General features: G+C 35.7%; 1 protein-coding gene across 1 annotated transcript in view; it reads left to right on the forward strand.

Annotated features, from left to right (window-relative positions):
• tet2 (tet methylcytosine dioxygenase 2) overlaps nt 1–9,450 on the forward strand; it is a 29,167-nt gene extending 19,717 nt beyond the window's left edge. The window contains exons 2-10 of the mRNA XM_005159903.6: nt 1–1,456; nt 1,546–1,636; nt 1,716–1,809; nt 1,973–2,181; nt 2,311–2,461; nt 2,539–2,628; nt 2,820–2,957; nt 3,125–3,458; nt 7,176–9,450. The exon at nt 1–1,456 is cut by the window's left edge and continues 1,281 nt beyond it. Of these exons, the coding sequence (XP_005159960.2) occupies nt 1–1,456; nt 1,546–1,636; nt 1,716–1,809; nt 1,973–2,181; nt 2,311–2,461; nt 2,539–2,628; nt 2,820–2,957; nt 3,125–3,458; nt 7,176–8,512 (3,900 nt within the window). The 3' untranslated portion in view covers nt 8,513–9,450. The remainder of the gene's footprint in view (nt 1,457–1,545; nt 1,637–1,715; nt 1,810–1,972; nt 2,182–2,310; nt 2,462–2,538; nt 2,629–2,819; nt 2,958–3,124; nt 3,459–7,175) is intronic.
• Nucleotides 9,451–16,059: the final 6,609 nt, after the last annotated feature.

Genomic DNA, 16,059 nt, shown 5'->3' on the forward strand with positions numbered 1-16,059 from the left:
CCATCTACTGAACACTCCCAGATGTGGGATTTGTTCCTTCCACAGACCCACATACAGCAACATACAGTCCCACAGAGTCAAAGTCAATGTATAAATTCCATTCCCCCAAACAACTTTCAGTCTCACAATTTCAGTAATTCCAGTTTTCCCTCACATGAAATTGAGGCACAAGAGAACAAAAACATGCTACCTCCTACACAGTTTCCCCATAGTGCTGCCCCTGAAAGTCAACAGAGAAATTCTGGTATGCACAATCATATTAACATGCAATTTAACAACCCGCAACATATGTCCCAGAAATTATGCAAAAATGATCAAGACCAGATACTATCCCCAAGCTTCCTTTCCCAGCTACCACCTACTGAAACTCATCAGCAAGCCACCAGCACATTTTCCAATCAGCTCCCTCAGGATAGGCAGAATATGCAAGCATCTCCACTATCACGAGATGCTTCCCGTAGTCAAGAAGTTGAGCCACTCCTAAAAAAGCTTAAAACAGAGGACTACCTTCATTCAGAATTCCAGATGTTACCTGCATGTATCAAAACACCAGCACAAGTTCAAATTTCAAGTAAGGCTATAAGAGAAAACTTTGGATTTCAAGACTCATCCAAGTCAAACACACCATCCTTGTTTAAAGAAGTAGAAGCTCTAACAGAAAGGAAACTCCAGCAGAACACAGAGTGCTCACAGAACATTAGTACAGGACAACAAATCTACCAGCAACCTCTCCAACATAGGATATACAATCATTCAGAATTCTCACAGTCACTGATTTCTCAATCACAACATTCACAAGCTTCTGATGGTCTTCAGATACCTGTTCGGACATTGACCAAAGCTGAATTCCATGAGTCCTTTGCCCAAATCCAGAGAGAGTCTCTCTCAAGCAATGGTGCTCAAATGGATGTTCAGAGGCATGCAGCTTTGCGAATGCACCTTCTGCAGAGGCAGGAACGGCAAAGCCCCAACAACATTAGACAAATGATGCCAGCCATAAAAAGTGAAAACTGCTCAGGTTTTGAAATCTCAGCTCAACCTATGGAAGTGCAAAGGCAACATGAAGACCACACCAAAGTCTTAAAGGCCGTGGTAAAACAAGAGCATCCTCCTTCTTCATGTGATGAAAACCAGCAGAGAAGTATTCTAGCTACCATGGAGCAGCAGCTTAAACAATACCAACTCTCACCTGTGTTTGAAAAAAAGTCTTTGGTAATCAAGTCTCCCAATAAGGTGAAAGTGGAGATGGCTGGAGCTGTGACTGTGATCTCAACCAATGCTGAAGGGAATGCAAAGGAACAGTGCAAACAACAACATTTTACACCACCTAAAAAGATTGAACCTGGCTTACAAAGCTTTCTGGAGTCACCCATGAAGTTGCTTAATACACCAATAAAAAATTTGATGGATACACCTCTGAAGACACAGTATGAAATACCTTCATGCCATTGTGTTGGTAAGAGACTTCACACAGCTATTTTTGTACACATGTAGAAGTAAAAACCTTTTCCAGAATGCAAAATTCTAATATTCTTTAATCCACAGAGCAAATTAGTGAAAGGGACGAAGGCCCATATTATACTCATTTAGGATCAGCTTCAAATGTTGCAGGCATCCGCAAAATTATGGAAGAAAGGTATATTTTTATGAACTCCACTGAAGCACAAAATAAATGCTCTATTTTCACTTACAATACATTGCATTTTTCTTGACAGATCTGGAATGACTGGAAGTGCCATTAGAATTGAAAAAGTTTTGTACACAGGCAAGGAGGGCAAAAGTGGGCTGGGTTGCCCGATTGCTAAATGGGTAAATTTATTTTCTTGCAGTGTCCTGTTTTGATAATATTGCCTCTTTTTGCCCCCTTGAGTTACTAAATATTCATTGCCAACAAAACCCACCATTGAAAGCAATGTCTCAAAGTGCTTTCTGTAAAAAACAGTTCTCAATATATTTTATACATATTTTGTAGGTAATACGGAGAGCAAATGAAGACGAGAAAATCCTGGTCTTGGTACGAGAGAGGGCTGGTCACTCGTGCGAGACATCCTGTGTAGTAGTTGTCATCCTAATTTGGGAAGGGATACCAACCAGCCTGGCTGATCGTCTCTACATGGAACTAAGTGATACTTTAACAAAACATGGAGCCCTGACCAACCGCAGATGTGCTCTTAATGAAGAGTAAGAGCAAATGCTTATTGCTGTTAAAAAAAAATTTGAAAACATGCAAATTAAAATATTACATAGATTCTTAATTGATGGTATTCATCTTAAACCTTAACATTTTGTCATTTCGATCACTGTCCTTAGGAGAACATGTGCGTGTCAGGGTTTGGAAGCTGATGCTTGCGGAGCTTCTTTCTCTTTTGGTTGCTCTTGGAGCATGTACTATAATGGCTGCAAATTTGCAAGGAGTAAAGTTCCTCGCAAGTTCAAATTGCTTGCTGATGATCCCAAGGAGGTGAGATGCTCACACAAACATACAACAAATTACATTCAAAGCTAGAAATAACCAGAGTATTTTTGATTGCCTTACAGGAAGAGAAAATTGAACAAAATCTCCAAGGTCTTGCAACCTACATTGCCCCAGTGTATAAGAAAATGGCACCTGATGCTTATAGTAATCAGGTATAGCTCTCTACTTCAGATCTCACTCAGTTAGCAACTATAAATGGGATTTTCTCTAAATCAGAGTTTCCTGAGATGTTTTATGATATGCAGCAGCAGTAGTTATAGTACATTTATCTTCTAAGGAGCATCTACAAATGTCTTTTTTAAATACTCTATGGTGCTATCAATCTATTATTGATATTTAATAGGTAGAGCACGAAAACAGAGCTCCCGACTGCCGGCTGGGCCTAAAAGAAGGACGGCCATTTTCAGGAGTGACCGCCTGTCTAGACTTCTGTGCTCATGCTCACAGAGACCTCCACAACATGCAAGGGGGCAGTACTGTGGTAAGAATTACAGTAAATGTTCATATTAATAAAATAATAATATTGCTAAAAATGGAATTAACTGTAACAGACCTGTACATTAATATTTTCTAAAAGTAGAACAAAGTAGTGGCCACAAAAGTACAAATTAAACAGGCCAAACCTCCCTTTCCATGCTCCTTTTGCAGGTCTGCACGCTAACAAGAGAGGATAATCGCGAGATTGGAAAAATTCCTGAGGATGAGCAGCTGCATGTGCTTCCCTTATACAAGCCCTCATCCACTGATGAGTTTGGCAGTGCTGAGGCTCAGCTGGAAAAGACCAAGACTGGTGCCATTCAGGTGCTTAGTTCCTTTCGAAGGCAGGTGCGTATGCTACCAGAGCCTGCAAAGTCTTGCCGTCAAAGGAAACTGGATGCCAAGAGAGCTAACAAACCAAACAACAACACACCCAACTCTAAAACGGACAACACCCAGCAAGCAAAGCAGAAACAGACTGCTTATGAGAACCCAACAGTGACAGGTAATGTTTTCAATCTTTATAAAATATATGATATGGCAAACCACAATTCCATGGCCAGATGTTTTAATATCTGTTTGCACCACTGCAGTCCCTCGTTTAGCATGAATTAGTCAGCATTTACTAAAAACACAGCTATTACAATTTTTATGGCTGACCTATACCACATGTATTTGTAGGAGCTCTCCTTTCTAATGCTCATAAATTTATACAATTTTTTAACTCCCAAAAACTGGTGCTTAAACGCATTTTGTTCCTGTGTTATGGCCCATTTCCACTAAGCGGTACGGTACGGTAAAGTACGGTACGCTTTTTTGGCTGTACTGAACACTATTGGTTTACAAATTTACGTCATTCGCTCGCGCAACAAGCAAGAATGAAAACAAAGGAACCGCCATGTTTTAATTACAAAGCCGAGAGATAACACCTGAATAATATATACATATAATAACGAGCCATTGTCGACCCGAGCTCGAACAAACCTTGTCGTCATCATAATAAACATGGCAACAAAACCAGGAAGAACAAAATCTGCTGTGTTTCATTGTTTTTTTTTTTTACGAGCCCGTCTAAAGAGAGCTTGCCGGGCACATATAATTGAAATAATGAACTTTTTAAGCTCATCTTAATAACATGCGCGTGATCATTGAAGCACGTCTGATATCCAATCCTGTCAGAAGTGACTCTCTGTCGAGAGTGAAGCACGGAAAAACAAAGGAGAAGCCTAAAACATCAACAAACTGCCATGTTTACCTATTATCTTACCTTACCTTTTGGACTATTATGAACTCGGAATGACGGAATATGTTAAAAAAATATAAGAGACTGTAAAGGCCTGTACGTGTTCAGATATGTTGGATTTACTTATTTATTTTATATAATTGCAGACATTACAGTAGGCTTTTTTGCAGTCATTGATCTGCAGTTAATCAGCATAATCAAATTATGTTTATAGAAAGGTTAGTAATAAACATTTATCCAGAAGTATTTATGTGTATAAAGCATCTGTTTTGTTCTCATATGATATGTGAATGACCCATACAGTTTTACTGTAGACATTACTTCAAGCAAAAATACATTGACTAAATCTTTCTGTCATACACAATTCCCACCAAAAGAGTACCATTGTTACCCTTACAGCAGTGTACTGTACCACTCAGTGGAAATGGGCCATTACAGGCAGCACTTGTTATTCCAGGAATACACTGTGAAAATTTCTGTGATTTTAGCAAGGTACCAACTTACACTTTATAAGAAGATGGTACGCGGTGTAACGTCAAAGCTCACAATTCATGTGCACATGCTATATAGTCTGATTGGTCAGCAGCAAATTGACTGCTCACACTATTAAGCTGCGGTCACATTAGAGTTTGAGCATGCAATATTCTGTCGTGCGGCGCTGCGAAAAGGGGCAGGATCAAACAAGGTTTTTAGACATTTTTAAAAGCGAGGGATTGCTCCATGTTTTAAATTTCTGTCCAGAGATATCATGTTTTGATCCTCGATTGTTCTCACGCAGTCAAGTGATGCGATTTCGCAGGTTAGCGTTCACTAAGCTTGAACTTTGCACTGCAGCAACCTGCGAAACTTGACGCATGACCCCACGTTTCCGGTCTGACGCATTCGCGTGCGTATAAATGGAAGTCTAAGGGAGGAAAAGCCAAGTGTAACCGCAGCTTTAGTGTGTCTTTGTCAACACCCTTATTCAGGAGTCAGTGCACTGATTAGTGCATCAGCCATTTTTAGTGCTGTCTCAAATCACAAAATTCTTCCAGTGCACTGAAATGTTCATATCATCAAAGGTGCCACAATGCACCATAAAAATCAGGGCATTGATGTGTACCTCCCGCCTTAACGAAAGTTTGAATTTTCAAAATATGAATCATGTGACCTAAATCAAACGCAATAAAGAACAATTTATATTTTATATTTATTTTTTTTTAAATTTTTTATTAATTCATATTATATAATGGTTTAAATGTTGCTGAGATATGAAACAATCAAATTAGTTAGCTATAACGTACTTTTAAAAACATAGTAAAATTAGAATATGAAACATATAAGTTTTGCTCTGATTTATAAATTCCAGTTTTGAGGTACAATGAGGACGTTTTCATGTCACACTTAGTTTGTTCCAATGTGTAGTGAACCAAGCCAATTACTGTTCTTATCAGTGCGCGAACCAGTGCACAAGTCCTGCTGAAGAATGACCTCAGGGAGATAGGGTTCTGATTGAGATGAAACCTATGTGTAAAATCAACAAATCACACCCCCTTCTTCTTTTTCATTTAATGGTGTTGGCAAACCAGTAAATGGTACATTTACGCCACCTAATGGAAAGGAGTGTAAAGCTTGAGTGGAACAAAAGAAAATGAAAAACACTAGGTTTTTTAATCAGATCAGTATCTTGCACATATACAGTTGAAGTCAGAAAGCCCCATTTGATTTTTTTTTTCATTTTTAAATATTTCCCAAATTATCTTTAACAGAGCAAACATATATTCACATTATGTCTGATTTTTTTTTCTTCTGCAGAAAGTCTTATTTGTTTTATTTCAGCTTGAATAAAAAGCTATTTTAATTTTTCAAACACCATTTTAAGGTCAAAATTATTAGCCTCCTTAAGCTATATTTTTATCTGATAGTCTACAGAACAAACCATCGCTATACAATAACTTGCCTAATTAACCTATCCTGCCTAGTTAACATAATTAATCTAATTAAGACTTGAAATGTCGCTTTAAGCTGAATAGAAGTGTCTCAAAAAAATATCTAGTAAAATATTATTTACTGTCATCATGGCAAAAATAAAATAAATCAGTTATTAGAAATGAGTTATTAAAACTATTATGTTTAGAAATGTGTTAAAAAATCTCATTCATTCATTCATTTTCTTTTCGGCTAAGTCCCTTTATTAATCTGGGGTTGCCACAGCGGAATGAAATGCCAACTTATCCAGCACGTTTTTTACGCAGCGGATGCCTTTTCAGCTGCAACCCATCTCTGGGAAACATCCACACACACACTCATACACTACAGACAATTTAGCTTACCCAATTCACCTGTAACGCATGTTTTTGGACTGTGGGGGAAACCGGAGCACCAAGAGGAAACCCACGCAAATGCAGGGAGAACATGCAAACTCCCCACAGAAACGCCAACTGACCCAGCCGAGGCTCCAACCAGCGACCTTCTTGCTGTGAGGCAACAGCACTACCTACTGCGCCACTGCGTCGCCCTAAAAAAATTTGAAGAAATTGGGGGAACAATAAACAGGGGGGCTATTAATTCTGGGAGCTAACTAATAATTCTGACTTCAACTGTATGAACTGATTTTTTCTTATACTCTTTTAATTGTTTTTGTGCATTCTGAAATATATACAGAGAGGTTACAGAGCCTTTTCATCCCCCTGTAGGCTACACTGCACAAACAGAACATAACAAACGACGCAAGACAAAGCAGAAATTATGCCCAATTCAAGAAGAGACACACAAGCCAAATTGCTGATCAAAATTTCACAGCGTATGCCTGGGCCTTGAAAAGCATCCGATTAAGATCTGCACAGAGCTGCTCCACCTGTGTTCAAATTGTCACCCACAATGCTTTTTATTCTCAATACGCTGAAAATAATTTTGTTAGTTTAGTAAATCTGGCCTTAACTGTTTATCAATGTATTTATTGAAGTTTACATTTTGATTGTATCCTATTATTTTTTCTAGGACGAGGTAACATGAGAACAAATCTTGACTCTGGGCATCTTCCACAAGCTCATGCTGGCCATCAGCCTCAGCAGCAGTTCCCGCAACAAACTCATCCCAATCCTTCTTACGCTTCCCCACCATTCACTCGATTCCCAAATGCTTCTAAACCATCAACCCCACATCCTCAAACACCTTCTGTGGATCCCTATGCCTCTCCTTTGCATGCACCAAACTCTTACATCAATGCTTCTAATGCTCCCTCACCCTATTCAAGATCTCTTGCACCCAGCCCTCTCTACAATGGCTACCAATGTAATGGGGGGATTCCCATGGACAACTATCATCCTTACCACTCCTCCAATCTAAAGCATCCAGATATGTTTCATCCCCAAAGAAATCCACTTTATTCTGAGCAGCAGTACAATGCACCTCAACACTATGGAGTCAACTATCCACCACATTATGGAGAGGCTATGGCAACTAATGGTTATGGCAACTGTAACATGAGACCTGGAATACACTCTATGGGACACTATCCAGGCTTTGATTCTAATATGTCAACGAATGCATTCGCCAGGCCCCCTTCAGCCCATCTACATTTGGACTATGCAGCTGCTGGCAATGCATACCCCAAACCTCACATTTCCCAGAATCCTCATATGTTTTCCCCAAATCTGAATACCTTAAGTATGCAAAGTCATAAAGATTTAGGGATAAGCATGCATGAAGCAAACGGTATCTCTCAGGGGTTTCCTCCATTGGGAAAGGAATGCTTCAACTTTAACCAACCATCAAGCTTGAAGCTTCCCAATGAAAATGCCCATAACCCGGCTGTCAACCCAACACAGCTACCCCAGGTTTCAGAAAAAAAGGAGGAAGATGTGTGGTCTGATAGTGAGCACAACTTCCTTGATCCTGAAATTGGAGGAGTGGCAGTGGCACCTAGTCATGGGTCTATTATTATTGAGTGTGCTAAGCGGGAGCTTCATGCTACCACGCCAGTCAAGAAGCCTGATCGCAACCATCCCACCCGTATCTCTCTGGTGTTTTATCAGCACAAGAACTTAAATGAGGCAAAACACGGACTGTCTCTGTGGGAAGCAAAGATGGCAGAGAAGGCTCGGGAAAAAGAAGAAGATGCTGAGAAGCATGGAGCTGAAAACACTTCCAGCAAGAGCGGAGGAAAGAAGGCGAAACGAGAACATTCAGAACATTCTGAACCTTCTGAGCCTCCATATAAGCAGTTCCTTCTCATGCTTACCGAACGGTCAATGTCCTGCACTACCAATACATACGTAAGCACATCTCCCTATGCCTTTACCAAGGTGACTGGGCCATACAATAATTTCATGTAGAAACATCTGTAAGTCCAGAGTGCTCACATAGACAAGAACAAGAGTGAGATCAGAAATGTGAAATGGTGCTACAATACAGCAGACCTCATTGCCACTGGCCATATAACCCATAATGCTTGTTCAGTTTGTATGAGATTATCGATAGCAGTATGACTCTGTTATATTGCTTGCTATATGGAAAAATAGAACATACGTGGGTTTTTAAGCTCTTAAAAGCTCTTAATTCAAGCTTTACTGTTTGAACAATTGGAAATATTTATTTATTATTTAATTACTCTCTTATGATAACACACTGTTCTTTATCCATGGTGCTTGCAGTCCGACAAATCTGGACATATTACTGGAAAGATATATTCATATTTGGTGACTTTTTTAAACTTTTCACTTTTTATGGTGCTAGGGAGTGTTTTAAATGCCTTTCTTAAACAACTCGCAACAAAACACCTTGTGTGATACATAAAAGCATTTTTTGGGATTGAGCAATTTAGACAATATCTAGCCTACTTAGTGTTTTAAAAGCACTTTTGTATAATAGTGAGGGTGACAATTTTTGCCCTCAAATCTGAAAGACAATTCATTACACTGCATTTATTTTAGATTCACAATGTGAAAACAACAATGATGAACTGTAGACACAGTTCCACACAATGGATAGTTGAATATCGTTTAAAAGGTGCTTCATGAGGTGCTTTCACAATTTCACAGCTCCTTTATACTTACTATGTGCATCAAGGAACACATTACAGGGTTACCTTTACATCATTTTCACTGTTTCAGAGGCAGCTGGCTTGGCTTGCTCTACATTTTTTGACATAAATACAACTTTAGCTGTATTAAAAAAAGTTCAGATTTGTACAGTAAATTAATTTTTTTGAATGTATGCTTAGATAACAGTTTAGTAACTAAGAGTACTATTTCTTTGGGTTTAAATTGATCTTATTTCAAATGGTGCTTACTTGACCTACTATAAATATAATGTGAGTATCTTTAAGGGTGTTGAGAAGGCTTATGAATGATGTAGAAAAACCTACTTATCATATACCTCAGAAGTAGTTTGGCAATAGAATTATAATACCAATGTGTTTCTGTTCTTTTATTTCCAAACTCTTTGTAGCAAATATAACACAGACCTTAAGGCCATTATTGATCCTAAAGTTCATTTCTTACTTTCTTTATACTTGATCTTCTAGAAAGTATTACCTGAACTTCAAGTTTCAATGGAATGGCAAAATCAGGGATATACTGTATCAGCTCATTTCTGTGCATCGCTTGTCATCAGTTGTGTTCATGTTGTCTTTTCTAATTCAGGTTTGAGCCTTTGCATTTAAAATCCTTCTAAACTACTTGTATATACAGTTCCCCCCACACAAACAAACACACATCTAACTTTGTTAAGAAAGAATCTGAAATTGTATACTGTTGAAGCAGAATGCTGATAAAATTTCAAATAGCAATTTTAACCTTTTAACATGCACTGATTTAATTAAAGGGAAAGTGTCATGATATATATATATATATATATATATATATATATATATATATATATATATATATATATATATATATATATATATATATATATATATATATAAAAGCAATGTATTTGCTCTTTACTGAAAGGTTAGACCAAGTCAGTTAAATTACCGCATGCACATTTTGTTGCATATGTATAGTTTGAGGCTAAATGTAAATACAACCACTAAATGTTAATGCCTCTTACACTACCCCTATCCACTGAATTAAGTATTTAACGAGTTACTGTGGTAACACTTTAGTATAAGGGGAACACATATTTACTATTAATTCTGACTTCTAATTTAATGTTAATTATTAGTTTGTAAGGCATTGTAGATGTTTTGGGACTGAGCTATGAATAAGGGATCTTAGATTTGTTCATACGAATTGAAGCACTATTATGTGCTTTATACAAACTAATAAACAGCCAATATACATCTAATAAGCATCTAGTTAAAGTGAGAATCATTTCCCGTACTAAAGTGTTGTTACTGGTAATGAAATGAAAAAAAAAAAAACTCATTCCACTTGGACATATATAAAAAGATAGCACTTCAATTTGTTTTTTAGAAAAAAATCATACAAAAATATGTACATTTAAATTAGTTAGAATACTGTAAATGTTTTAAATAGTTTGTGCCACATTGTATATACCATATGCTTGCATTGCAGACATTTAAGTCCATTCTTTTTTTATTATTAAGTTATGTTACATACGAAGGTTAAATTCAGTGTTTGTTAAAAATACCATCACTCCACAGATCTAATAATTTAGCCCCTAAGCTCTTTGTCTTGTCGGGTGTTTTTTTCCCCTTACAACCGGGAAGTTTACAATTTTTTTTTCTACTAGAAATCACCTCGATGTAATAGAAGAAGCTGAATAGAAGCAGCTTACAGTAGATTAAAACAGATGTTAAAGTTTAATGTACAGGACCCAGCTTGAGTAGCAGGTTGTGTATATGAAGCACGAGAAAAGGGTCAATAAAATTTAGTGAGTGACAAGAATAGCCATACTTGAAAATGTTTTGGAGTGTTTCTGAGTGGAGTCAACTTTACTTGAATGATTTCCTGATTTCAATGAATCAACTTTTACATCGAGCTGGCAGTTTATGTACACATGTTGGTATTTTTCCATTAGACACTAAAGGTTTAAATGTGCGATTTTCTGCCTCTTTTGTACTTATCCCCTTAAAGTTTGTAATGCTTAAAACATTGAATTAAGAATGGCTTTGATTACTGTAAGTATTGTAATGTACTGAAGAACTGAATGCAGTTTATTTGAAAGCTATTTGTTTTTGATTGTTATCATTCCTAATATTGCTGAAATGTGTTTTTTTTTTTTAATAAAATGTATATTTATTTCAAGCATTTTTAGTACCATTTGTACAATCTGTACAATTTCTAATTACTTTGGCTTCTTTAGTGAACACATTTAAACATAAATCATGTTTTATTTATAATTTGCAAATGGTACAAATACAATGTATTCAACCCTTGGAAGTTTTCGTGTTTCATTCTTTTACAACATTTTTTTTGTTTGTTTTTTTGTTTTTATCAAACCAAGGGATGAATACCTGTTATACGCACAGCATGTATAATTTTCACAATAACCAATAAAACTTAAATTATAATAAATGTAGAACACCATTCTTCTTTCAGTGCTTTGAGAAAGTATTCAATTAAGTTCAGTTCTTTATTTCTTAATATTTGTTTATTTTCTTAATGAGTTAAAGGTGTGTTTTGAGAATAAACCAATCAGAGTCTCATCTCCCATTACCTTTAAGAGCCAGCTGAGTCGCTCCATAAGCGCATTTGCTATTAACATGATGTAAAGTAAGTTCACTTTCGCTTTTGCTCTCGTGGATAGGGAAACCTTACCGCACAGACATCAATTAGCCTATAAATAATTAATTTTGTTTGTTAAGCGCAAAGATTTGTTTCAAAACTATTTCTAAATTCAGTTCTAATTTCCGGCAAATTAATAAATAAACAATAATAACAAAGTGTGGTCAAAATACTGAGTTATTTCTAAATACACTTGCTATGCCCCATATGGTCTAAAATCTGACAGGTGGACAAATCTAAGCTTGTTTTTAATAAAAGAAATATAAATATGGATACAATAAATAATACTGCTAATAATAATAACATTATACAAAAGCAAATTGAATGAACTGAAAAAGCCTCCCGAGATGAAGAAAGTAAGGCAGTGGTTTTTAAATTCATGTAGGTTAGAAATTAATATGTTTTGTAATATTTGAATCATTTTTATTTATATCCTATATATATCATTATTATATATATATATATATATATATATATATATATATATATATATATATATATATATATATATATATATATATATATCCTTGATATATTATATCTTTTTCATATATAAAGATATTTGCGAATTGCTCTACATCTTGTGTGAAGTGTGTAAGCCAGGCACCCTTTGCGCCAGACAATAGACCAACTTTGTTCTGGTCTAAAGAACAGACTTTTTACAGTTTCTCAAAAAAGCAACGCGCCAAAACACACCTGCTTTTTTTAGACCAGAACGCCTATGGGCGCACATATGAGCGCAAATGCATTTGCTATTTAAACAGTGTGGCGCGATGCCTCAAAATGACCCTTGCGCCGAGCTAAAAGTAGCAAAAGACTATTGCGCCGCGCCTTGCGCCACATTGCGCCGGGTGTATGATAGGGCCCCTTGTCTTTAAATTATTAAAGAACTTCACATTCAGTCTACAAAATTTGAGCTAGTTTTTATCTTCCTAAAACAAATACATCTTGTCCTGTAGTCTTTCGGACAAGATACCAGCAAAGGCCTTTAGAGGTCAGAGTTCAGTTGTGTAAATAGCAGCTATCTAAACAACAAGCAGTTTAGCCCTTTACTGTTATTTACACACAGCAACATTTCAAACAAAAAGAAAAATGCCACAGCATAATATTATAAATGTCATTTTCTTCATTGTGTTCTAATTATTTTTCCTAAAATGTTTTTAGTCATTAGTAGAAGATGGAGACTCATCAATTCCGCTGAAAATATGTGTAATATTATTAAATTACGAGTTATTTGCAGATTGACAGTCCTACCTAATGTGTGCATGCAATACAGGGATAGACATACACCACATACTGTGAAAAAAATTACTTGACGGGAGAATGTGCATAGCTGTAAGTAAATATATTTAAAGTAAATTTTTACTTCATTCAACAACTTAAAATAATTATATGATCCATGTATGATAAAATTTTTTTTTTTAAATTCAGCCAAAGGTTCATGCTTTATATGTCAAGATTTATTTATGAAACCCCAGAAGAATTTGACAGCTTACAAAATTCTAAGACAAAAAAAAAAAAAAAAGGAAAGCTACAAGAAGCTGAATTTCAGAAAGAGGCTCAGGTATGTTTGTCTCGAAGTTGAACTAGCAATATTATTATTAATAATAATTATTATTATTAAGTAGGTAGCAATGAGCCTCACAACAAAGGTCACTGATTCAAGCCTCGGCTGGGTCAGCTGGCATTAAGTTGTGGAGTAGATGTTCTTCCTGTGTTTGCATGGCTTTTTATTAAGCTGAATTGTCCGTAGTATATGTGTGGGAATGAGAGTGTATGGGTGTTTCCCAGTGATGGGTTGCAGCTGGAAGGGTATCCGCTGGGTAAAACATATGCTATAAGTTGGCGGTTGATTCCACTGTGGCGACCCCTGATTAATAAAGGGACTAAGCCCAAAAGAAAATTAATGAATTAATTCATATTAACTTTGAAATTTTTATTGCTATAATTGTTATTATTTAAATTATTATTTTTAGTATTATTAATACGAAGTAAAAGTACCTTTTTGATAAAGTGTTACCATCCTTTGAGGAAGCACCTCTTTAAAGCACGTTTAACACCTGCTTTTTTTGACAGGAGCCCACCAAACGGATAAGTATGCTGCAGTATAGAGATCTATTTTTAGCTAAGTTACTGTACAAAATAACCTTGGTTTGACGTCCAGGTCCCCCTATATAGTAGAATAACGTACACCATGCAACTGATTATTCCAGCGGTTTGTAGCTCAAACATGCTATAAAAATACAAAGAGTATCACTTACTGCATCTTGAAGTGCAATTGGATCACAGAGTTGGAACAGATCTTGTAATCCCAGTTAATTTGCCAATCCTGTTTTGTGGACATGAGTATACGAGTTAATAGACACTAACACATAATACGCACCTGTCAATCAATATCGGTGGACGGTGGAAACTGCACTGCTACGTCACCTTGCGGTCGGCGTCAAAATCGCTGGGATGATTGATTGATCAATAGGTTAAAAAGACTTGCGTTTATTACTCCAGCGTGACTAGACACACTATACCTACACATATTTCAGTCCAAACAGCTTCCAAAGATTGATGTTGCTTGATGCCACTTACAATACGGCAATAGTTAATGTTACTTAATGCAATTACTAAGAACTATTGCATTTATTATCATGGTTCAACATTAACTAATGCATTATTAAAATCCAACACTGCTTGTTTACATTAGTTAATACCTTCTGAGTTAGCATGAACCAACAATATTTTCATTAACGTCGTTAATGAACATTGTTCATGTTAGTGACATTTAACATTATTACGCAGCTGTCTGGAATACTTGATTCTGATTGGTCAATTATGATAGCCCAAAGTATGTTATTAACAACAGCTGAAACTGATAAAAGGCTCATCCAGGTACGTCATCTTGACAAGTAGTCGTGTAATAATAAGCACAATTGAGCTCTTATAAGTCCTTTCTAAAAACCCTCTATTTATTCTCAACATGTTTTCTTTCTTGAAATGTAATAAACACACACACGCACACACACACAAAAGCATATTCTTGAAATGTAATTAGTTTTCTCAAAGTTTTATTTAAACATTTTTATTGAAATTATTTTTCTCAAAACACAGACTTTATTGTGTACATTTATTTTGGTATTTTACTTGAAATTGAACTAAATTGCTCAAACTACTAAATTTATTTTTTATATTTTTTGGCCCTAATACACTTTGGGTAGCTTACAGCTGTTTATTTCTTCCGATCAAATCATGAGTGAATAACATTAAATACAGGTGTAAACAAGGCATGACACATTTTGAGCTTGTCCACTTTACTCAAAAATGCAAATAGAAATGCACATATTGTCTTCAAACTGACCTAATACTTAAAAAATTAAACCATGTATTGTTGGAGTTCAGAAGTGATGAAGAGATTTAAAACTCACGGTTTGATTTGAAAGTGAAAACTTGTTCTGCACAATGTTCTCATAATTGTATTATTTTGCATTTCAAATCTTTGTGTTAATTCAGCTCACTTAACGAGTCAAAGATTGATAAAGTAAAACTTTATACAAGTGCATAAGTAATTGCTCATACAAGTTATTTACTACTAACTTATTAAAAAAAAAGGTCAAATCAAGCAGTGTGTATTTAGAATGATGAAATTATATTTGTGCTGGTCATATTCAGCATTCAAAAACTGCTCAGTAATGCCACAATAACTAAAATCATAAAAGGCAGGCTTCACAATTTACTAAAACAATTTAGTTTACACTAATAAAGAGTGCGAGGTAAAATGTAATGAAGCATCAAAATGTTTAATATTTCACAACCTTTTCAAAATAGAAATGTAAAGCTTCAAAAAAAAAACATTCTCTGATGAAAACTACTTGACCTTTTGATACATTTCATCACTTTAAATTGAAAACACTGAATAAACCATTTCATTTATGATTCAGAACCAAACATAACAAGTAATGTTTTTTTTCAATACAAAAAAATCCAGTTTGTAATCTTTTATTTCTTTAAAAACGATTTAATTGTTTAACTTTTTTATTTAAAAACTCCCCATGTACAAAATAAATCACCAAAATGTTCATGGCATGGTAATGGCTTTGCTATGGACCATTTGTGAGTAAAAGTTATAGGCTATCTGGTAACAACTGGAAGACAATTAAATGTACGTAATAAAGAAATAAATTGCTGGAACACTGGAA

The sequence above is a fragment of the Danio rerio genome, chromosome 1, assembly GCF_049306965.1.
Source record: "Danio rerio strain Tuebingen ecotype United States chromosome 1, GRCz12tu, whole genome shotgun sequence".
NCBI lineage: Eukaryota > Metazoa > Chordata > Actinopteri > Cypriniformes > Danionidae > Danio > Danio rerio.